The 23,524-nt window shown below is 44.2% G+C and overlaps 2 protein-coding genes across 3 annotated transcripts in view; both read right to left on the bottom strand.

Annotated features, from left to right (window-relative positions):
- Positions 1–23,524, bottom strand: part of LOC106553736 (claudin-4) — a 25,647-nt gene extending 2,123 nt beyond the window's left edge. The window contains exon 1 of one of the 2 annotated variants that reach the window (XM_014072296.2): positions 23,409–23,524. In XM_014072296.2, coding sequence (XP_013927771.1) covers positions 23,409–23,448 — 40 coding nt within the window. In that variant the 5' untranslated portion in view covers positions 23,449–23,524. The remainder of the gene's footprint in view (positions 1–23,408) is intronic. The other variant, XM_014072297.2, reaches the window with a different exon arrangement.
- LOC106553735 (claudin-4-like) lies at positions 3,072–8,209 on the bottom strand. The gene has a single exon (XM_014072295.2). It carries the CDS (start codon positions 7,811–7,813, stop codon positions 7,184–7,186), a length of 630 nt encoding a protein of 209 aa, XP_013927770.2. The 5' UTR covers positions 7,814–8,209; the 3' UTR covers positions 3,072–7,183.

Raw genomic sequence — 23,524 nt, 5'->3', positions numbered from 1 at the left:
CCTGACATTTTTAAACATCCCCTGCAGACATCCTGGCAGTGTCTACTTTTTTTGCCCAATCTATCAATCCATCTAATCTTACTCAACCTCTCCCTAAAGTCTCCCTCTTACTGAGAAAACGGAGGAGCGGATTCATCTTTGGCGGTGGGGTAAGAGCAAATGGGACAGAATAAAATGCTGGACTCACATCTACCTTCCTGCCCCCTTCAAAAGCAGTCACTAAGGAATACAGTTGACTAGGGAGCCATTCTTTACAGAACTGATGCCCACGTGCCGTGGCCTGTCGGCCGCCATCCCCTTCAGCAACCAGATCAGATGCGGAGGAGGCATCAGAGTCAGGGTCAGTTTAGCAATAGCAATAGCAGTTAGACTTATATACCGCTTCATAGGGCTTTCAGCCCTCTCTAAGCGGTTTACAGAGTCAGCATATTGCCCCCAACAACAATCCGGGTTCTCAAGGCAACCTAAAAGCTCCGAGGGGGGAGAGGGAATGGAGCTGTCAGAGATAGAGAGAGGGGTGGAGCCTGGGTCGTCCATCAGCCCTCAGATGGAGTCACACACTCCCAACAGATGGAGAGTCATCAGCCCTCAAGTCTGGAGATAAATGATGAGGAAGAGGAGGAACAATTGGGTTCAGCTGGATGCGCACAAGGCTGTTCTGACCGAGGCTTCCCAAGAGCATGAAGCAAACTCCTGGTCCCAACAAAAGCCCCCTTTATCAATTTACTGTGAATTCTGCTCATTCACATCCAGCAAAGTGTTTCAAGGGAGGATTTACAGTCACAGACCTTATCTGGCGTAAAGAGCTGCCAGGCCGATATCTGCAAACTTGGCAAGGAGTCTCAGAGACTCACAGGCCAATTAAATGAACTAATTGTCTCCTGCAACTCCACTCCTCTTTCGCTCCTCTTTTATTTCCTCTGGGAGGGGCCATTCATCGTCCACCTGTGGCCTTACTCCCAAGTCGACTCCTGTTCTTTAGCTGTTCCCTTTGTCTGGCAATTCTGCCCGTGTGAACACTGGGAACAGGCTCCAGCTGTTTGTCTGCCTCACTGATGTCTGCCTCTGAAGGCAGCGGATAACTGGCATACGGTTCTGACCCCATCTCTGCTTCCGACACAGAGCTCTCATCGCAGCCTTCTCCAGACTCCAGGACTGGCCCATGTTCCTCCCCAATCTCTTCACTGTCTGAATCTGCTGCCAGCTTCACTGGCTGCTGACAGGCCACAACAAAGAGAGGAGAGCAGTGGAAATCTATGGGCCGATCCTTGGGAAGGATCCTTTGCTAGCAAAGCCCCACCCTAGCTCTGGGGATAAAAGGCAGAGGACAGAGAAGAATAGGTTTGGCAGAAAACTATTCATTTCCCTGCCGGACAGACTTGTTAGCCTGCTGTGAAAAAGAGAGGGGGGGGAGGGAGAGAGGGAGAGAGAGAGACTTTTTGCCGGGGCTGCTGGTGCAGGAATCATTGATTTAACTACAGGGGGTTTGTTGTGTTTGGGAGCTGGGTCAAAACACCACATAACAAAAATATGGAATAAAATGACCAGAGGTGGGTTCCTACCAGTTCGCACCTATTTGGTAGAACCGGTTCGTCAAATCTACCGAACCGGTTAGAAGAGGTTCCACCAGTGGACCCGGAAAGCAGGCCACACCAACAGAAGAGGTTCCAAGCATTTTTTGAAACCTACCACTGCCACACACACACACACACACACAGAGAGAGAGAGAGAGACTGACACAGAGAAAGAGAGAAAGAGAAAGAAAGAAAGAAAGAAAGAAAGAAAGAAAGAAAGAAAGAGAAAAAAGAAAGAAAAAGAGTGAGAGAGAGATGAAAGAAAAAAGGGACAGAGAGACAAAAGGAAGGAAAAGAGAGAGAGAGAGAGAAAACACATGGCCGGCAAGCCACTCCCACAAATGAGGCCACACCCACAGAGTAGGTTCCAAAAAATTTTGAAACCCACCACTGAAAATGACATATAAAATAATAAGATAACAAGTCACAGGTAACCAGAGGACCTTGTGGGTGCAGAGCAAAGTATCTACAGGGGGTAATAGGGCTGGAGGCCAAGTAGGCAATTTATCATAACCCCCATTCAATTGTTTGCTAACCCATTGGAGAAGCCTCTGACTTTTACCTCAAAACAAGACTCAGTGCAGAAAATGCAGAACCAGGTAGAACGTAACTATCTCTAGAGGATCTTCCATTAATTTTAATTCAATGCAATATTTCGGGATGCTGAGGGGGTGGTGGAACGACTCAACAAAGCCAGTTAATTTGCTTCCTGTTTACTGTTTAGCTCCGGGATGCTGTGTAAACACTGACCAGGAAATCAGAAGCCTGTTTTTCCAGTGGCCCCACCTGCCCAGCTGCTATGTCTCCCTTTCCAGCGCCTCCATACTATGATGGAGATGTTTTCTTATCCGACACACCTTCAATGTTGTGAAGCTCCTGCAACCAGAATGGAAAAAATAATAATCACCCCCACCCTGCCTTCTTTGTTCCCCATTTAGAATCTGAGCTGCAGATTTCTCTGCTGTGCATTTTGAAGACAATCCCGGGGCAGGTAAACTCTCCTCATTCCAGCCCTCCACCTCCATTACTGGGGTGAAAAGACTGGCCTCACACTTCATTTTGGAGCTCAGTTTTGTGGGTTTTTTCCTCTGTGTTCAAGCACTCTTTGGAGTGTGGGCCTGTATTGTATATACCAATGTCACTGGAACCATCAATATGTGCTAAGGCCAGTGGTGCAGTAATGGTATCCTATTTTTTTCATAACCAGTTCAGTAGCGGGAGCACACATCTGGGCATGCTCAGGACCTTCTGATGATGTCTGGGTGGGTGGGTAGAGCCTCGCGCCACCATCACTACCAGTTGCCTGAACCGGTGTAAACCGGCAGCATACCACCTCTGCAGTGGTAGGATTCAGCCAGTTCACACCAATTCGGCAGAACTGGTTGTTAACTTTCTAAGCAATTAGGAGAACCAGTTAGAAGAAACTTCCTTTGTTTTTTTCCACTTTACAGGGCTAATCCTGTAAGGAAGGCAGGAAGGAAACACTCTGGTGTTGATTCTAGCCTAATCTTTATTGCCCTGCTTACAGAAATTGCCTCCCCGGTTAACCCTTATTACATTGTAACAGCTAAGGTAAAGCGCCCATCGACGTGAGTGACATTGAGTTGGCCATGCCCACCCAGTCACATGACCACTGAGCCACACCTACCCAGCTGATCAGTAGGGCAGAGAACTGGTTGTTAAATTATTTGAATCTCACCAGTGGCAAAGACTACAAGATTTTAAGAACACCCAACCAGCTTTTCCCTCAGAATGTTGGGAACTGTCCCAAAGTATACAGTATTGTTGTATCATCTTATATGCTTTGCTATTCTTTATTGTTTTTTTACTATTTTACTATTTTGTTTTGGTATCTAAATATATATTAAAAATAGTATGCTGCCTAGAGGTACGTGCCATGGCATGCATAAGTATTTTAAACAAGTCAATTTATTATTCTCCTCAGTTTGCAAAGTTCAAACAGTTGTTCCCTCTGCTGTAGCCATTACTTCAGAATACGATGACTCACCTCTTCCTAAGGTACAGTATACCAATTAGCATTTGGAGTTTTGTACAAAATAATGACTGTGTTTTCACAATATGCTTAATTAATTCTGGTATAAACTAGCCAAGGAGGCTGGGTTCGTACAACTTGCTAACCCATCACGAATACTGAGCAAGCTTAAAATTCATCAAGGATAATAAGCAAGCTTTGCAAACCCACGGCCCAACCCTCGGCCCATGGGCCACATGTGACCCTCGACTGCTAGTAATGTGGCCTCACAAGATTGTAAACTTTTAACATTATTATGTGATTTTATATCATAAAACTATATTGTATATATTTATATGCAATGCAGGACAATTCCTCTTCAGTCAATATGACCCAGGCAAGCCAAAATGTTGGACACCCATGCTTTCCATTTTTGACTGGTTGGGTTAAACAAGTATGTAATGTGAATCACCCCAAACTGAAAGTCCAGTCTAGACATATTTATCTGGAAGTGCCGGTAAGTCCCTCTGAGTTAATTAGCCAGATAATACACCTCACCCAAGTTAATAAAACACAATTATTATTGACAATATAGCATGATACATTTCAACCCATAATGCATTTTATGTTTTAATTTGGTGGAGTGGTTTATATAACATACTAAAGTAATGAAGAGTTGCCCCATATCATATTTAATAACAAATTACTTTTCCTATTTTAGATCATCTAGAATGCTGTGCAAACTGATCTAAGGTGTACAATTATTCCCTTAATTGTAGATGGACAGATAGCATGTTAGAAACCTATAAACTGTAAAAAAAGTGACTGACAAATTTCCAGCTGGACAGCTGCAGATGGCTACTGTACATTACGCATAAATTGTGTGTGGATTTCATTTCTACTAGAAATAATGGCCATCAGATCTGATTTACAAACATTTGGACAGACCACTAGATGATAGCTTGTTGCTCCAAATCAATTTTGGAGTCCGAATTTTGGTTAGCCTGTTTTTCTAGTTTTATAAAGACAAATCATCAAAAGACCAGGATGAAGTTATCAGTGGCAATTAACCAAGATATCAAAAAAGATTATCTGGTTGTTGAGGAAGGCAGTTCTAAATTATGGATGGTGGAAAGTTCTTGTTGGAAAGTGTTGATCTGCTTTGGAGTTTCTGTGCTGTGTTATCCCCCACCACCTCGGGGAGGGGGGGGGGGCTTTGGTTTATCAGGGCATTTGTCATGCAATTGTTTAATTAGTCTCTCTGCCTTCACATTCCAGCTTTTTATCCACGTACCTTCTGACTAAGAGTACCCTTTCCAGTGAACTAAGTATTGTAGTTGTAATACAACCTGCAGTCTAGATTCTAGACTCTAGAATCTTTCTCACTTCATAATGGGTTTCCCCTTGCACTACTATAGGAGGAGATGGGGCCTGGGTCTGAGGCCTTAACCTAGATCAGTGGTTCCCAAACTTGGCAACTTTAAGACTTGTGGACTTCAACTCCTAGAATTCTCTAGCCAGCAGAGCTAGATCCCAGGGCTGGTTTTAATAGGCTACAATGAAACACAGGATGTATTTCCCCTAGAATTCTGGGGAGATTAAGATGAACTGCCACTGGATTAATTACTTTCTCTATTGGGAATGGACCTAAGAATTTAATACACTCTGACTGGCCCAATAGTCTTTTTCTCTGATCCAGCAAACAGCTTTAAGCAACATGACTAGTTTTGGGGGGGGTTTTTTACATATCATTCAGGCAATTTTTCACCCAGCAGAAATTCATTTCAAATCAGGAATCAGTAATGGGCAGTAGTAAAAAAAATTAATCAGCTGAGAGGACAGATGATTCCCCTCCTCCTCCGATGCATAATTAACAGCCCAATGTTTCAGCCACATGAACTAAGCATCTGATAATTTCACTAACCAAATGCATAGGAAACTGTCCGTAAATGATAACAAAGAACAGGTGTAAAATAAAAGTGCACTGTACTGTTTTGAATTCAAGGAAAGACAAGAGAGGCACACATGAAAAACGCCAAGGGGTTTTTTTTGTGCTTATAATTAAAATATTTGTAGACTGCTTTTACACACACTCAAAGCAATTGATAAACAATAAAATCTCACACATAAAATATGAAAAAAAACCAGTTCTAATGTAAGAATTGACTTTTCTTTCCTTCTTCAGCATCTCTGCAAGGGAGGAACAAGTGTGTAACACCTCTGGGCTCTGAAAATAGTGCATTTGTCAAAGGAGAGCTATACACCCATTTGGAAAATTTGACAAAATCTTATTCTGGAGAGCAATTCATTCTAAATGATGGTCTGACTCTCCATTAAATAATAAGAATGATAATAAAACCTGACTTCTGCATATGCCCAGAGACATTTTCCTTTATTTCACAAGCTCCCTGGTATTCAAAATTAGCTGAGGATAATCTTCCAAAGAGTCTGCTTCAAATCCAGCCCTGAATGGAAGAAAGGTGGAAATATATCTTTTTAAATATACTTGGTCCTATTTAACACTAGTCCATCATTCCCAAATTGCCAATTGGCATTGGAGACACTCAGTTCAGTCTCAACAGAATTGAGACAGTACTTTATAAATGAACAGAAATACCATCCCAGTAACCAGTCTCAAAGTGTCTTTTTTTAAGATTATCCCTCCCTCAGATTAGATTTACACCTGTATTCAAGCATTCAAAACTGGTTTAACTCTGGGTTTAAATTAATCCATGCAAGACATTAAAAAGGCACATTGTTGTTATTCAATCTCTTCCCTATGTTGCAGAATTCAAACTTCCTATCATATCTCTGAAGATCTCAAATAAACCGGGTCTACTTCTCCTTTCTCAACTCATTGTCTGACAGCCCAGAAACTAATTATCCCACAGTTTGAGTTTCCTCCTCCTAGACCTCCACAACCTGCAAACCTAGATATAGTTCTGCTTAATCATTGCATCCTTTTAAAGAGTTTGCAGTAATTTAAGAAAGGTAAGTGAACGGGGGCCTTCCCAGAGAGCTTCCAGTTTTCAGAAAGTATCAAAATAACTACAAGAGTGATTGCAAATAATGGAACATACAGTTATGGAAAGAGAGCCAGAAACCAAACTTGATGGACACTCTTTCCTACCCAGATTTCCAAATACAAAGAAACAGCCAGCAATTAGAGGGGGCTTATACCCTTGCTCTCCACCCCCACCAATGACTGTTCTTGCCACTATTACACACCAGGTCTATATCCACCATCAAATGCTTCTAGACAAGTGTCAAAGGGCGTCTGGAAGTCCAGCAAGCATCCACCCCACTTCAAGCTTCCCTGTTGTTGTTGCTGCTGCTGAGCTGGCTATGATCCTGGTGAGTTTGAAGGTGACTAGTCTTCCATTAATCTCACAGAAGCCAGTTTTCAGTACAGTTTTGTTAGGAGCATCTGTCAGACTCTGGTCCTTGAGAGATATTTGTTCAAACAGGTGAATGCAAGAAATGAAAACCTGCTTTCCAAATCTGGATGAAATATGCCAGGCTTCCCTGCTGCTACACCGAATCCAAAGGATGTAAAAGGATGGTCCCTCCTCACACTGCTCCACTTAGTCCCTCCATGGTGCAAAGTCCCCAAGACCGATGAGGGAGGAAGAATGGCTTAGACGTAGTTGCTGGTTGGCACTGCTTGAGATGCTGTGTACTTTGTCGAATAGGGTTTCTCATGCCTGGGGGGGCAGTTGCAACACAGTAGCGCTCCTCCGATGAGCAGCAGGCCACAGGCGGCCCAGCCAATATAGAGAGAAGTCCCCAAGTCCCGCTTGAGGCTCTCTGGGATCATGGGGTTGTAGAAATCTCGTATGATGTTGTTTGCTGTCCAGCAGAGTGGAATCAGAAGCACGATGCTGGAGATGATGAAGAGGACTCCAGAGAAGATCATCACCTTGGCTTTGGTAGCTTCCTCTTCCACGCAGCTGGTGCACTTTCCCCCAGTGATGGAGAAGAAGATGCCAATGATGGCCAGCACGATGGCAATGACTACCAGAGCCCGAGCAGCTTGCATGTCCTGCGCCAGCGCCAACATAGAATCGTAGATCTTGCATTGCATCTGACCCGTGCTCTGGACTACACAGTCCATCCATAGGCCCTCCCAAATAATTTGGGCCACCACAATGTTATTGCCTATAAAGGCTGTCACCCTCCACATCGGCAACCCACAACAGAGGATGCTACCTAGCCAGCCGATCACCGACAAGGCAATCCCCAAGACTTGCATCCCCATGGAAGCCATGGCGTTCTCCTCCTGCTTCTTGGAGCAGCTACAGCCAAGGAGGCAAAAAAAGATGTATTTTAAAAAACCCAAACTGGAAAAGGACAAGAAGAGACGGTGCAATAATACTGAAATGCGGGCGACAAATTTGGGGAACTTATAGGCTGCGGTGATGGGTGGAGTTTTACAGAAGCCATCCAGTCTGAACAGACAGGGAAACTTAAACCTGTTCCCCGGGATTCCTTCTCCTCCTCCTCCTCCTCCTCTCCTCTTCTTCAAAGAGGGGTTGTTATCCTAGCAGAAGCAGGTTCCTCCAAGCCTGACTCACCAATAAATCCCAGCCCCAAAAGGAAGATATAGCATGAGATAAGAAGCAAAGGGTCAGAACAGGAGGTTTCCCCACCTCGTTTTTTGCTGATATCTTTGCAGGCTGGCGTACATGTTTCATTCCTACTAAGAGCATAGAAATTGTATAGCAAGTTTGATCTAATGTTCCTTCTATCTCAATGTCCTGCTTCCATCGGTGATCATTCAGATGCTTCAGGAGGTGCAGAAGGAAGTCTTGCATGGATGACATTGAAGGGTCCATTACTTCTGCCTAAAGAGATTCCAGCCAATTATCCTAACCTAGTAGTCATCAGGGGGCACAATGGCTCAGTGGCTAAGAAAGCTTGTTGATCAGAAAGGTCGGCAGTTCGGTGGTTTGAATCCCTAGTGCCATGAAACGGAGTGAGCTTCCATTACTTGTCCCTGTTTCTGCCAACCTAGCAGTTCGAAAGCATGTAAAAGTGCAAGTAGAAAAATAGGAACCAACTTTGGTGGGAAGGTAGCAGCGTTCCGTGCGCCTTTGGCATTTAGTCATGCCGGCCACATGACCCCGGAGACGTCTTTGGACAGCGCTGGCTCTTTGGCTTAGAAATGGAGCTGAGCACCGTTCCCTAGAGTCAGGAACAACTAGCACGTATGTGCGAGGGGAACCTTTATGTTTACGTAGTCGTCATCAATATCAGTTCTCTTTGCAAATAGTGCTTCTGCTACAGATCACGCTATCACAAACTGTAGCCAGGAGGAGGACTTGCTCGCCTTTCTCTAGGAGCACAAGGCTATTCACAAATAAATTTCCCCACGATAACTTTTTGAGGTAGATTGGAATGGGTGGCACTGACTCAGTGACGCTTTATGATCTTTATGGTCCAGCCAGAGGTTACTCAGTTCTCCTTAATTCATGCCTAGCATCTGTCACCCTGGTGTTTGCCTTTAGAGCTCTCGAAGTAGAGAATTACTCTCTAGTCCCCACCCAGTATAATGTTGTTCTGCATGGAAGCATTCTTCCTTTCCCACACCCTCCTTTGCAATTCAGATAGGACTGTCCCACTCCAGGCCCTGCTTCTAGTCCAATTGCTGTGAGGGCATCATAGTTGATCACCTCACCCTCAGAGGATGTGATGACCACAGGCAGCTGGGCTACACCCCTGAGAGCACCAAACTGGTTGAGCAGCAAAGGTTGCAACATCCCAAGTCTTATGGAAATAGAGGGGAAGAAACTACAGGCAAGTTTCAGTGCACCACAACATCTCGTCTCTCATAAATATGGTATGTTCAGGGCGATAGTCAGAGTCTTTGTAAGAACTGTTTGAGGGAATTAACTCCAACTTTGGTGCAGTGCAAGAGTCACTGGAGGTTTTTAAGAAGAGATTGGACAACCATTTGTCTGAAATGGTATAGGGTTTCCTTGAGCAGAGGGTTGGACTAGAAGACCTCCAAGGTCCCCTCCAACTCTGTTATTCTATGTTTCCAATCAGATTTCACAAAATGAACATAGACACAGTATCATTACTCGTGAATAGTACAAACAAGGTGAAAGGAACAGATTTCTCAACAGCGTGCATGGAAAATTTCAGCAAGAACTGATCGAGCTGATATAACGTTGCTGTTCTTTTGTCCACATGTGCTTCGGGCATTTTATCTCGGGGGGGGGAGAGTGTGGAGACTAAACTGATAGGATCCTATGATGTAGCCATCTACCAAGCCCTCTGCTTTTTTTTTTTACATGCTGTATGTCATTTGTAAGGCACAAATAAAACAAGTAGGCTTCTATAGCATTGTCATAATCATCCTCTTGAGTTTTTTTTTAATTCCACCTTGCAGACATCTCTGCGTTATCCAAATAAGAGCTTTAAAGAGACCAGTTTGCTTCTATGTGGTACTAAAAAGGAATCTGCCCCTTTTGCTGAAACACTCAGTCATTTTAAAATTGGATAATATTGTTTACGTAGTTATGGGGCTATCAGGACCTGCATTTCCTTGGGCCAGGAATAACTTCAGATTATCTTAGAGCCAAAGTAATTACTACAATAGTGGGAAATCTGTAGAGTGTAGAATTATGATGTTCCATGGGAAAAAATAATAGCTTAGGAATCAATTTAGGTAAAGTAAATAAGTGGCACAGGGTTGGGGGTGCTGGAAGGCAGATATTGACTATCCCATACAGGGCGGGGCATAACCTTTTCCTAGGGGGTCACAGCAACACTTGTAATAACAACACAAATAATTCATACACCATTCGAAAGCCCATCAAAAACTGAGTTTATTGACACGATTTAATAGTCAGTATGAGCACCATTAGCCCTTCGAACAGCATTCAAACGAGGTGGATAAGAACACAACAAATCTTCAAACAGTTCCGTTCGATTTTCCAGATTTTCCAGAGGGCGGGGCATAACCTTTTCCTAGGGGGTCACAGCAAGATCGACAGCAGTTTACAACTTCCGCGACACCTCATTTTAAAGCCCATAAAAAACTGAATTGAATGAGCTATTAAATGTTAAATTTGTTTCGGTTGAAACTTTGAGAATGAATTTGGAAACTGTGTTGAAAAATCTGGAAAATCGAACAGAACTGTTTGAAGATTTGTTGTGTTCTTATCCACCTCGTTTGAATGCTGTTCGAAGGGCTAATGGTGGTCATACTGACTATTAAATCGTGTCAATAAACTCAGTTTTTGATGGGCTTTCGAATGGTGTATGAATTATTTGTGTTGTTATTACAAGTGTTGCTGTGACCCCCTAGGAAAAGGTTATGCCCCGCCCTGTACACCAAGATTGGTTTCCCAGTCAGATTTTGAGGCTGTATTTAATATTGTTGATGAGTTATAACATCAGAAAATCAGCAGACATTTCTTCTCAGACGTAACTTGTAGTTTGATCCTCAGCTTCCAGTCTTCTCGTGCAATCAGGGATGAACATCATGGTCTTTTCCAATCTTTCTTTCTACAAATCTTTGATTTTAGCCAAAAGAGCAAGAAGTGATATACCAAGCCCTTTTGTGTTATCAAACTAATGGGGTGAAAGTAAGTTTAAACCAAGAGTCGCTGACAAGATGCCCACAAACAAAATCTACTGCCAGACTTGCTGCTCTCCAGTTTAAAAAAGCAAAATATAGCTGATTATTTAATTACAATTAAATGAGACATCAGTGTTTAGGGAAATTCCGTACCTGAACCCATCCCCATGAGTTATGCCATAAATAGGTTAAACGTGTTGCAGGCTGAGAGTTTGCAACTTCCCAAGTGACTGTTTTCCCCTTAATGGATGTTATTCTTGTAACCAAGCAAGCCTCTCAGTCACCCTCTCAGCTTTTGTAAAGCAGAGTGCAACTGCTGTCAAAATTTGAAGTGAGTCTTCCTATTCAAGAAAATTGCCTACTCCAACATTCTTTCAACTTTATAGCCTGGAGTCCCAAAATAAACATGACATTTTACAGGTAAGGATGAGCAGAGGATGACTAAGGTCAAATGCATCTTTACATCATTTATGTGAAGAGCTTGACCGTCGTAACTTCTACCAAGGATCTAGGCCAGCGTATCTCAACCTCAGCAACTTAAACTACATGGATTTCAGCTCCCAGAATTTCTCAACCAACATGCCGGCTGAAAAATTCTGGGAGTTGAAGTCCAAAGTGCTAAAGTTGCTGAGTTTGAGAAACGCTGATCTAGATAACTAAGCATCCTTAAACACAGTGAGAAGAGTTGGGCTCTTGGATCATCAATGTTCTCAGATGTAAATAATAGAGGACCACAATGGCTTGAGTCCTCTTCATTCTTCTCCACCAAATGCAGCCATTCAGAAGAGCCCAAGAGTTGAGGGGCAGCTTTGAAGGAAATTCGAGTCCTTACGCATGGCATGAGGTAGCAATTAATAGCTCAGACTAGGGAGCGGAGAAGTTGCCAATTTAAGTTCAGTTTATGAGTTTGCAGGGGTGTTATAAGTGAATATCCTGGCTGGGGAATTCTAGGAATTGAAATCCATACATACCTCTTAAAGCTGCCAAGCTTGAAAATTAGGGTTCTATATCAATGCAATTTTACTGTAAATATTTATTCAATTTCTATAGCCACTCATCTCAACCAATGACTCTGGCCAGCTTACAATACCAAAACTATAAAAAACAATTAAAAACAATTTTAAAAACCAAAATAAATACAGTATATGCAGCCAGATAGCTAGTTAAAACCAAGAATTGGGGTCCTTAACACATTCAACATCCCAAGCTCAAGTACACAGCCAAGATATCCGGGATTGGGCGGATCATAGAAATACATACATACATACATACATACATACATACATACATACATACATACATACATACATACATTTAAGTCTTGGGAAAAGCCAATAGATTTGGGGCCATTCTAATCTTCTATGGCAGGATATTCCGCAGAGCAGGGGGCAGAAAAGGCCTGTCATTTAGTCCAGTGGAGGGTTGCTGATTTTCTTACTACTTGTTCGGGCGTGCGCACGACACTTCTGCACATGCACAGAAGCGTTCTGGGTGGGTGGACAGAGCCTCCTGCCCTCGCTGCTACCAGTTCACCTGATCGGGGCTAAACCAGCAGCAGCCCACCTCTGTTCTAGACCCTGCCAGCTGGCACTGTTTGGCTGATGAGATCTGCAGCAAGCCCAATCTGCAACTATGAGAAGGCTCCGGTTGTCTGTGCTAGGAAAAGGCTAACTGTTCTCTCAGCTTCTTTATTATCCAACCCTCCCCCCCCATCTGCACATCAGAGAGGGCAAACAAAGCTTAAGCTTTGTTTGCTGCAGGTGCAGCTCTGCTTAGCAACTAATTAGGCAGCCCAGCTTGATTTCCTGGAAAACTTATGGCCGAGCCATTCTGGCCCTACAAAACTAATAAGCCATGTTGCAGCCCTTCAGATGTTTCTCTCCAGCTGACCACCTTACCATAAGCCAGGTTGCCTGGGGTTATCAGGGTTGGGCTGCTACAGGTTCAACCGGGTTCGGGAGAACCGCTAATGTTATGGCCGGTTCAGAGAACTTCCAAATCCCACCCCTGGCTTGCCCCGTGCACTCCTCCCCTCCTCTCCCAGGAGTCTCCATGTGGCCCATTGTGGATGCGAGATAAGTGCGAGCCTGCTTGGAGGTTCACGGAGGGGTGGAAAATGGTTTTCTGGCCTCCCGAAGGTCTCTGGAGCCCGGGGCATGCAGTTTTCACCCTTCCAGAGGCTTGAGGAAAGCCTCCGGAGGCTGGGGAAGTTGAAAATGCCCCCCTCCCCGACATGAAGTCCACCCCTGATTGTAATTCTGCAACATTTAGAAACTTGCATATGCTCCACTTGTGTGCATGTTGCCAAGAAAACCTTATGGTCGTGATGGCGAATCTATGTCATGCAGAGCCATTTGTCAGAGCACCTGAGGCGTTGCCTTGTCAGCTGGCCAGTACGCATTCCTTGAAGCCTCCAGAGTGTGAAAAACCAGCCCTACAGCCAAACCGGAAGTTCTGGAATGGACTTCCGGTTTGGCGGTAGGGCCATTTTTTGCCCTCCACAGCCTTCAGAGACCTTCAGGAGGCTTCCCTGAAGGGTCCAGAGAGCAAAACCTGGCCCTACAGACAAACCGGAAGTCACAATTCCTGAACTTCTGGTTTGCTCTTAGGGCTGGTTTTTGCCCTCCGGAGCTTTCAGGGGCCTTCAGGAGGCTTCCCTGAAGGCTCCGGAGGGCAAAAACCGGCCCTACGTAGGTCTACGTTTCGCCCTCTGGAGCCTTTAGGGAGCTTTTGGCATGGGAGCCAAAAAAGGTTAGCCATCACTGCCTTATGGCCATCATGCAGAATTGAGCAATCTTTAGGCAATCTTTATCTCTCACCTGCTTGTTCAGAATCAGACCACAGCAATATGTTGTTGCTGGGGGGGAGGAATCATCCCTTATCTTTGACCCCAAGGATGACTAAACTGAAGAGGAAGCTGGAAGACCACATTCTTCTTTTAAAACAGATCCAAAGCTGTTATCATAGGTTCAAGCATAGGCTTGAAAGGGACTTTAGAGGTGTTTTAGTGAAATTCCCCATACAGGGCAAGACTCCCCAGATTTGGGTATCAAGAAATTTGGAAATCAAGGCACTTCTCAACCCTAGAAAAATCTGGAAGTTTTAAGAAGAGGTTGGATAACCATTTGTCTGAAAGGGTATTGGGCCGTGATGGTGAACCCATGGCAGAGCCCTCTCTGTGGGCACACACACGGTGGCCAGCTGTTCTTCCGGGTTTCGTCACCTGCATGCGCACCATCCAGCTGCTCTCTTCTGGGTTCCGGTGTGCACATGAACGCCGGCCAGCTGTTCTTTGCATGTGCACACCGGAACCCAGAAGAGAGCAGCAGGCCAGTGTGCATGCACGACAAAACCTGGAAGAGCAGCTGGCCGCCGCACACGTGTGCTCCAGTTTCGACACTCGGTGCTGAAAAGGGTAACCATCACTGGTATACGGTGTCCTGCCTAAGCAGAGGGTTGGACTAGAAGACCTCCAAGGTCCCTTCCAACTCTGTAATTCTATTCTATTCTGTTCCGTTCCATTCTATATCATTCCATTCCATTCTATTTCATTCCATTCCACTCCATCTTCTCCTCTCCTCCCCTCCCCTCCCCTCCCCTCTCCTCTCCTCTCCATTCCTCTCTCTCCTATTCTATTCTATTCTATTCATTTCGTTTCGATTCGATTGAATTTGATTCTAATGGCAAAAGCAGTTTGAAAGTGGAATCAATGACCAAAAGAGCTGATGGACATACAGGTAGTCCTTGACTTAATGATCATAATTGGGACCAAATCTTCTGTTGCCAAGCAATGTAGTCATTATGTGAGTTGGACCTGGTTTTATGACCTTTTTGACTCATTAAGTGAGTCCAGCTGCCCCATTGGCTACCCTCCTCAAAGTTGTCAAGGTCAAAAAAGTCTGATCCGAGATCATTAGACAAAGTGAAAAGACGAAGCATAGGAGTCCCAATTTAAGCTATCGACTACGGCCCTACCATGAGCCAAAATAAAATGAGCATTTTAGCTTAATGGAAACCGGACAAAACCAGCTGCCTGTTTGGGACCCTTATCTGAAATAGCAAATATGCTGCATTCATTTTAGGAACGTAGTGTTGAAGTTTCTGGCATGATAAGCATCAGACTTCAGGATAGGAATGTGAAGTACAAGCAGGTGACTTGCCCAATGCCCATCCCTTCCACCTCCCAAGCAGGGAAAGGCAGAAAAGGGCCGGTTCCTCTTTATCCTTTATCTAAATGCCAGGAACGATTGGCACAGGCCATTGCCAATCAAGCATGCTAGCTGAGGAATTCTAAAAATTGAAGTCCACAAATCTTAAGTTGCCAAGTTTGGAGGTCCCTGTTCACATCCGTGGGTGATGGTTAACGGGCTTCTCTGAAATTGAGCGGTTGCACTTTCCCAGCCTTGTTTTCACCTCTCCACTTTTTTTTCCTTTTATGCTACCATATCCACGTAGATTTGTTTTAACCTGAAAAAATAATCTACCCTTGTCCTCTCGCTGATGTCTTAACATAGGGCGGGCTTTATCATTCATTCTAGAAAGTCCCAATGAGCAAGCTACGTGCATGCATAAAAATAGGAAAAACAAAACAAAATTTAACACATTTAATATGGACTTTATTTACTTTGTGTTTGTATAATTAGTTTAATTGCACTAGTCTGAGTGCTCTTTTGGTGCTAGCTACTTTGAGCATCCTTGTCAAGACAGAAAGGCATGATAAGTTTCCAAATGATGATTACAACAGCAATTTGTTGCTTAGCAGTGAGAATGTGGAATTTCAGAAGGAGTGCCCTTCAACGCACTCATAAGTTTATTTGGCATTCACCCTAAGCAGCACTTCAGGGTGACTCTGGCTTCATATTTTAGCTAGGCTTTTCCAACAGTAAAAATAGGGAATATTTTTACTGTTGGAAAAGTTCCAACAGTTCAGGTTTTGTGCAGCATGCGCCAGCTGCACCCCAAAGTGAGCATAGACAGGTCATAGCTATGTTGGGGAGTGTCTGGTGGTGTGAAAAAAGTCAAGATGGCATCTGCAATAATATTATTAATCCCTCAAAAAATGACCATTGCCACTCAGTTTTAAAAACAAACACAGTTCTGAGTATTTTCGCCCTGTTCGTTCCTGGGGAGCGACAAGGGCCTTATATCGGTGTTTTTCAAATCTGGCAACTTTACACTGTGTGAACCAGAATTCCCCAGCCAGTATTTTGGGAGATGAAGCGCATACACATCTTAGAATTGCCATGCTTGAAAAATGTTGCTTTAGAGTTCATGAAACTTGTATATTCAAAACTTGTATATACAATCAATTTCATTGTATTTAAGTACAATGGCAATAAAGATTATACTTATATGGTTTGCAGGCTGCCAGTTGGTTAGGTTAGAGAAGGGTGTCAAACTTGTGACCCGCAGGCCGGATGCGTCACATGCTAGTCCCACCCCCGCCGCTTTAGCAAAGGCGGGAAAGTCCCAATACGTCACGTGACACCTCTGGGTTACAGCATTGTATGCCATATTTGGTTTACAGTATTCAAAACAGAGGTGAGTTGCTCCCGGTTTGGTCCAGATCGGGCAAACCAGTAGTAACAGTGGGAGGAGGCTCCACCCACCTGCCCGGACACTTCTGCGCATGTGCAGAAACGTCGCAGGAGCACCCGAACTGGTAGTAGAAAAATTGGCAACCCATCTCTGATTCGAAACCTGGTGAAACAAAAATGATTTAACTGCTAAGTCTGATAAGTAGATCAGGCCACTGAAAAGAAAGCAACGTATATTCACAGGCATTGTTATATCTGCGAGGACTCTTCTGCAGCCTCTGCAGTCTACAAAAGTCACACAAACACACACCCATTCTTGCACAATTTTTGGAAGCTCCAGAGGTCACACGAGAACACGGCTCTCTCGTGCAACTACTGGAGGCTACGTCAGGGCACACCACATTCTCACTATGCGGTCTCTAAAAATTGCACAAGATCGTGGCAGGCTTTTGAAAATAGTTGTCCTCAGGGGTTGGTGAATGCTGGTGCATTACCCAAAATGTTGTGATGCATCACCTTTGACATGTGCGTCATAGGTTCTCCATCTCTGGGCTGGATAGTCATCAGTGAATCATGTGGCCTGCATGCAATTGAATCTCTTAGGCCACTTCTAACTTTTTATGATTCTATATTGGGGCAATAGAGATCTCATATAGGTTCCCTCACATTACATCATAACATAAGGAGTACATAGTTTCACAATCATCAAGATAAGGAAGTAGAGGGTGTCATCTTTTGAGGGAGGAGCTCTGGCTGGGAAAAGAGAAGTCACAGCACATTGATCATAGCTTATCAAAGGCACAGAGATCAAGTAAATTAGCTTTCCATGTTATTGGAACAGTATGCCTCTTCTTGGGAAAACCCAATAAACAAGTTTATTACTTTTTACCTTCTGTTAAAAACATCTGATACTGTATGTGTTTCAAAACTTCCTTTGGGCACAGGAAAGTTTTTTAAAAAAAGGTATTTACCAATATCATGAACTTTTGCTATGTGCCTGGCAATTTGATTGTGCTTGCGCATAAGATGAAGAATAAGCTGCATTGCAAAGGAAGGAGTTTTATTTATGGTTGCCAAGTATTGCAGCTTTCTAAATTCTACATAATTTTTAAAAATGGATTGGGTACACCTCCAAATACGGTACAACTACATTATTTTTCCTCTGCTAAGGTTTTCTCTCTAACCCCAAAATGCTTCCCACTCCTACCTTCAATGGTTTATTTTTATTTAATTTTATCCCTTTTATTTTATTTTTACATTTATTCCCACCTGTGATTGTATTTTCCTCAGATCATTTATTATGGTATACCTTTTAGGATAATGGTGCTCTATAAATAACAATGATTTTATATTCCCACCTATATTTAGTATTTAAAGGATCTTGAACAGGTGACAGCAAAGCATTTTAGGTTTCATCAAGACTCAATGGACAACCATTTGTCTGAAACAGGGCTTCCTGCTGGAGCAGGGGGTTGGACTAGAAGACCTCCAAGATCCCTTCCAACCAGTAGTGAAATCTAAAAAAAATTATTACCGCTTCTGTGGGTGTGGCTTGGGGGGCATGGCTTGGTGGGGTTTTGTGACTATGTAGTCATGTAACTGGGGGATCAAAGGACAGAAACTCACTTTAACAATGTCCTGCTAGAGCAGGGTTGGACTAGATGACCTCCAGGTCCCTTCCCACCCTGGATTATCCTCTGAAGCTGCATCTAGTGCCAGGTTTGCAGTCCTTCCTTCCTCTCCTTTTTCCCTCCCTCTCTTTCTTTTTCTTTCTTTCTCTTTCTTTTACCCTTCTTTCTTTCTCTCTTTCTCTCTGTCTCTCTGTCACTTTCTTTCTTTCTTTCCTTTCTTTCTCAGCAGCCCCCATTCCCCCCCCCCCATTTTTGGCCTAGCAAGCTTCAGGAAACCTGCTGGGAGCAAACATGAACCTCCACCCAAACCACCCCCCAACCCCATTTTTGATCTAGCAGGCTTAAGGGAAGCCTGCTGGGAGCAAAAATGGAGCCCCCATTCCCTATTTTGGGTTGTGCAAAATGCAATCGTCGGAACTTTTTAAAAAACTTTTTTCATAATTTTTTATTACCGGTTCTGCGAACCAGTAGCTTTTTTACTACTGGTTTGGGCAAACCGGCCCGAACTGGTAGCATTTCACCCCTGCTTCAAACCCTGTAATTCTGTCGTTCACAAAAGAAATGTAAACATTTCTTTAATGTCAAATTGAGCTGCACACACACACATTAATTTAATTTCCAGGCAATAGTATGACAGTGCTTCACTTTTGGCCCAACAATATTTCTTACTAATTTCCCATCTAAGAGCTAACACAGGTAATCTTAGACCAGTGGTTCCCAACCTTTTTTTGGCCATGCCCCACCTAAGCATCTTTAAAATCCTGATCCCTCCCCCTCCCCCCCGTGACATATAATTCTCAAAAAGTGAGAATTACTTTACTCAAAAAGTGAGCTCTACTCAGGCAGAGGAAGCGTAAAAGGCCATTAACATGCTTTAAACAAGGTACTACTTGCCTCCGTTAAAAATCAAATTGCCCCACGTTGGAAACCACTGTCCTAGATTACAACCACAGCTGGGATTTGAACTTCCATCATTAAGCAATGATAAAGGGGATCAGGACTAGTGGTGGGTTCCAGATCCTGTTGCAACCAGTATGGTTGCAATGGGACCGGGCATCCTCCACATAAACGTATGCAGTGCACGCACAAACGCACAGCGCGTGTATGCATCTTACCTTCCAGCGACGCCTCCGGAAGCCACCGTGATGCATGCAGGCTTTGTATGCACCATGCGCATGCGCGGAAGCACTGAAGGCTTTAAAGAACAGGTAAGGCGCGCGGGCAAGTGGGTGGGCCCTCTGGAGCACCGTACCAGAACGGTACCCGGTGCTCTGGGCAGGCTCCGGTAGGCTTGTACCGGGGCGAACCACCTGCAACCCACCACTGGTCAGGACTGATTTTCTGACGTTTTTTGCCATGGTCATTAAGTGAATCCCACTTCCCCCATTGATTTTGCGTATCAGTATTGCAGTGGGAAGGTTGCCAATGGTCATCACTGCAATGGTGGTAAATACATGCCAGCTGCCAAGAGCTCAAATTTGGATCATGTGACTGTAGGAACACTGCAGTGATTCGTAAGTGTGAGGACTGGTCATAAATCGCTTTTTCCAGCACTGTTGTGACTTCAAGAAGTCATTAAACAAATGATCGTAAATTGTAGACTACTTGTACAGTGTAATTCTGCTCAGACAATGTTAATCTACCATTATTGGTTAAAATCTGAGTTAGGCTTGTGGTCAGCCCTGCAGCCATCTTTATTTGGCACTTCAGGGCTGTCACAGCAGTGGATGGGCAAGGGGTGGGAAAGGGAAGGGGTGGCAACAGTGAGGGGTGTATAGCCATAACAATATATTTTCCCATGGGAGCAGGGGTGGGTTCCTGCCAGTTCTAACCTCTTCTATAGAAGAGGTTCCACAAATCTACAGTGCCATTTAGAACCGGTTCCAGCTCCCTCCCCCCCCACCCGTCTGCACATCATCAAGATGAAGAGCGAGAGGAGGAATTATGGGAGTTGAAGTCCACAAGTCTTAAAGCTGTCATGTTTGAACACCCCTGGGTTTTTTTTTCTAAAGGTTTAGGGGTGTAAGGGTCTTGTAACTTGACAGCTTTAAGACTTGCATGCTTGAAATGCCAGAGTTCCTGAGCCAACATTTTAGTTGCTAAGCAAGAGCGCTGTTAAGTGAGTTTCACCAAATTTTACAAGTTGGCCACGCCCACCCGGTCACATGGCCAGCAAGCCTCTCCCACCTGGTCACATGGCCAGCAAGCCACTCCCACAAAGCAGGCCACACCTACAGAAGAGGTTCAAAACCCACAACTGCATGGGAGACAAGGACGTTCAGCCTGAACCTGGAGAGGCGTGACTGGGTGTCAACTCCAATTGGGACAGCGACCCTATTGGACCATGTGACACCCATGTGGATGCAGGGGAAGGAACTTTGACTTTACTTTAGGTGGGGAAAACCGGGGAGGGGGGAGTTTTCAGATTCAGTTTCTCCCAGATGTGTCAATATGACCTCTGTAATAAACTCAGGCTTGGAGGAAAATGCCAGCGTTGGAGTTTTGATTGCATTGAGGGGTGTTACTTGGTACCTTGACACTTGTGGTGTTCTTGTATGAATCTTGTATAAATCATATACAGCATTTGTACAGGAGCTGTAAAGTTTCATGTTTACATTCAGAGTATCATGTGTACTCCCATACCAAATTTAGATAGGGACAGATTCAGAAAGTAAAGGCAAGGAGATAATCGCCCTCTGACTCACTTGTTGACTCACTCATTTAAGAGTTTCACTGGGTGTTAAGATACTTTGCTAGCAGTGAAATTCAAACTTCAAACCCATATGCAACATGAGCTGGCAATGAGATAGGCTCTCAGTTTCTGCTGAAATGTGTGCCACACAATCGTTGTCACAGAATTAATCAGCATAACAGGAGGATCATACTCCTGCCACGAGAGACATAATGTTCTTTCTCACATGCAAAAGGAGGAGGATTTCAAGGTAGCAGCCAGGAACATCTCACCCATTTTCATATAGTTGGGTGGCTCACACACGCAACAGAATGGGTGGGTGTCAGGGGTGGGTTGCTGCTGGTGTTACTGCTGGTGCGCAACCCATGTGCCAGATGCGTGCTGTTCAATGTAAATTGCTCCGTGCACATGCGTGGAACAATTTACAGTGAACTGCGCATACACAGTCACTAAAATCCAAAATGGTGGGAGCCAAGCGGCAGTGAGGGAACCGGTTCAGGAGCCCGACAGGCCTCGGTCACTGCCGGTTCTGCGACCCAGACCTGAATTCCACTACTGGTTGGCCAAACTGGGCTGAACCAGCAGCAATCCACCTCTGGTGGGTGTGTAAGGGAAATTCACTGATTTAATACTTGTGAGATTGAATTTGGACAATGGCAAATTCTAGTAGCGGCCTGTAACAATTCCCCATGTGTGCATTGCAAGAGTGTATTACTATTTCTCTACTGAAAACAATCTCTTGCTAAAAAGTATATAGTATTCTGTTGAAGAAGTGTGTTTTGCAACAAAACATCACACAAAATCATTTGTTAAATGGTCCACCTTTTCTAATAATAGTCCATTGCTTCTTCTCTGAGCATACTCAGTTCTCATAAAATAGTCCTAATGTTGTTGATGATGATTGTCTCTTAAAAGATGATAGCACTGGATTATTCCACCCCAGCCCCCCACCCCGACCAGCTTTTTAAAAGCTCTGGGTTTCCCTACAAGTAAGCTAATACTCCAAGCTGGTTTTCCATAACCATCTTTTAGGAATATAGATTTTCGGACTCTAAGACACACTGGTGTATAAGACGCACCAAGATTTTGAAGAGGTAAGTAAGGGGGAAAAAAGTATTTGTCCTCCCTGGCCCCCAGGAGCACTCTGCAGGCTTCAGCAGGGCTGGGGGAAGGCAAAAATGCCCGTTTTTGCAAAAAACAGTTGGCAAATGGGCTGTTTTTTTGAAAAACGGGGGCATGTTTCCCTTCCCCCCAGCCCTGCTGAAGCCTGCAGAGTGCTTTTGGGGGCTGGACGAAGGGAAAAACGCCTCCGTTTTTGCAAGAAACGGCTTGTTTTTCACAAAAATGGGATGAGGGGGCAGGGCTTCTGGAGGCCAAAAATGGCTGTATTGGGTGTATAAGACGCACCAACATTTCCACGTTCTTTTGGGGGGGGTACTCCGAAAAATATGGTAAATTTACTGCTCATCTCTCTCTCTCTCTCTCTCTCTCTCTCTCTCTCTCTCTCTCTCTCTCTCTCTCTCTCTCTCTCTCTCACACACACACACACACACACACACACACACACACACACTGATACATTTCTCTCTCTCTCTCTCTCTCTCTCACACACACACACACACTGATACATTTCTCTCTCTCTCTCACACACACACACACACACTGATACATATTTTTTTCTCTCTCTCTCTCTCCCTTCCTCCCTCCCTCTCTCTCTCTCTCTCTTAAATAACCAATAAATATTCTAGGGCCCATGAGCCTGCTCAGTCCTTGCTTGAAGTCTCCCATCTAGAATATTACTTAATCTGTAAACTTTGGCATTCTCCCAAGTCAGCCAATTCCTCCATTTTGTACATATGCAGTGAATTAGAAGAATACACTTTCACAGAATACATCGGTTGAATATATAAAGAACATACCCTGTATTCTGAAAAGGGCAAACCTTTAGACCTCGGCTGTTAATCAGCTGCCACTCAGAAGAATCCATTGCATTACTCTTTGCAAGCAATCAAAGAAGTCCACTAATAAATAACTCCTTATAAAGAAAGCTGCTTCAGTTTGGCAGCTTTTTGAAAAATCCTATGATAGCCAAGAAAATGGATTTACGGTACAGCTCAGGTCTGACAAACTTAAAGAGGAAAAAAAAAAACCCACCAGCAGGGAAATATTGAACGGGGGGAACTGGGATTAAATCACTAAAGGCATGTATATGTTCCTTACAAGTGGGATCCCAGCTTATTTCTTGGGAACTGCATTTGACCCACAAGGGACTCTGAGATATGCCCCTACTGCTGCAATTTGGAGCAGCTTAATTGAGCCCAAAGAGGGGACTTTATCTGGGGAATATCTGGAATGTTGAGCCGGCTTCTGCTTAGCTGGGGAGCTGGGGGCAAAGAAAGGGGAGACTCACTCACCTGCAGAACCTGTGCGCCTGCCAGCGAGCAATTGAGCCATCCAAGGATATGGCAGAGCGAAGGAAGAAGGAATGGGGGAGTTGTCAGGGGTCCCTGTGCATCAAATAAAGTCACAG

This window comes from Thamnophis sirtalis, unplaced genomic scaffold (genome assembly GCF_051295495.1).
Source record: "Thamnophis sirtalis isolate CommonGarterSnake01/CBP01778 unplaced genomic scaffold, rThaSir2_p1.2 scaffold_6, whole genome shotgun sequence".
Classification (NCBI taxonomy): domain Eukaryota; kingdom Metazoa; phylum Chordata; class Lepidosauria; order Squamata; family Natricidae; genus Thamnophis; species Thamnophis sirtalis.
Note: the sequence above shows the minus strand (reverse complement) of the source record. Positions and strands in the feature narration are given on the sequence as shown.

Coding starts and splice junctions, on each gene's coding strand:
- LOC106553735 (XM_014072295.2), bottom strand. CDS start 7,813: ATGGCTTCCATGGGGATGCAAGTCTTGGGGATTGCCTTGTCGGTGATC.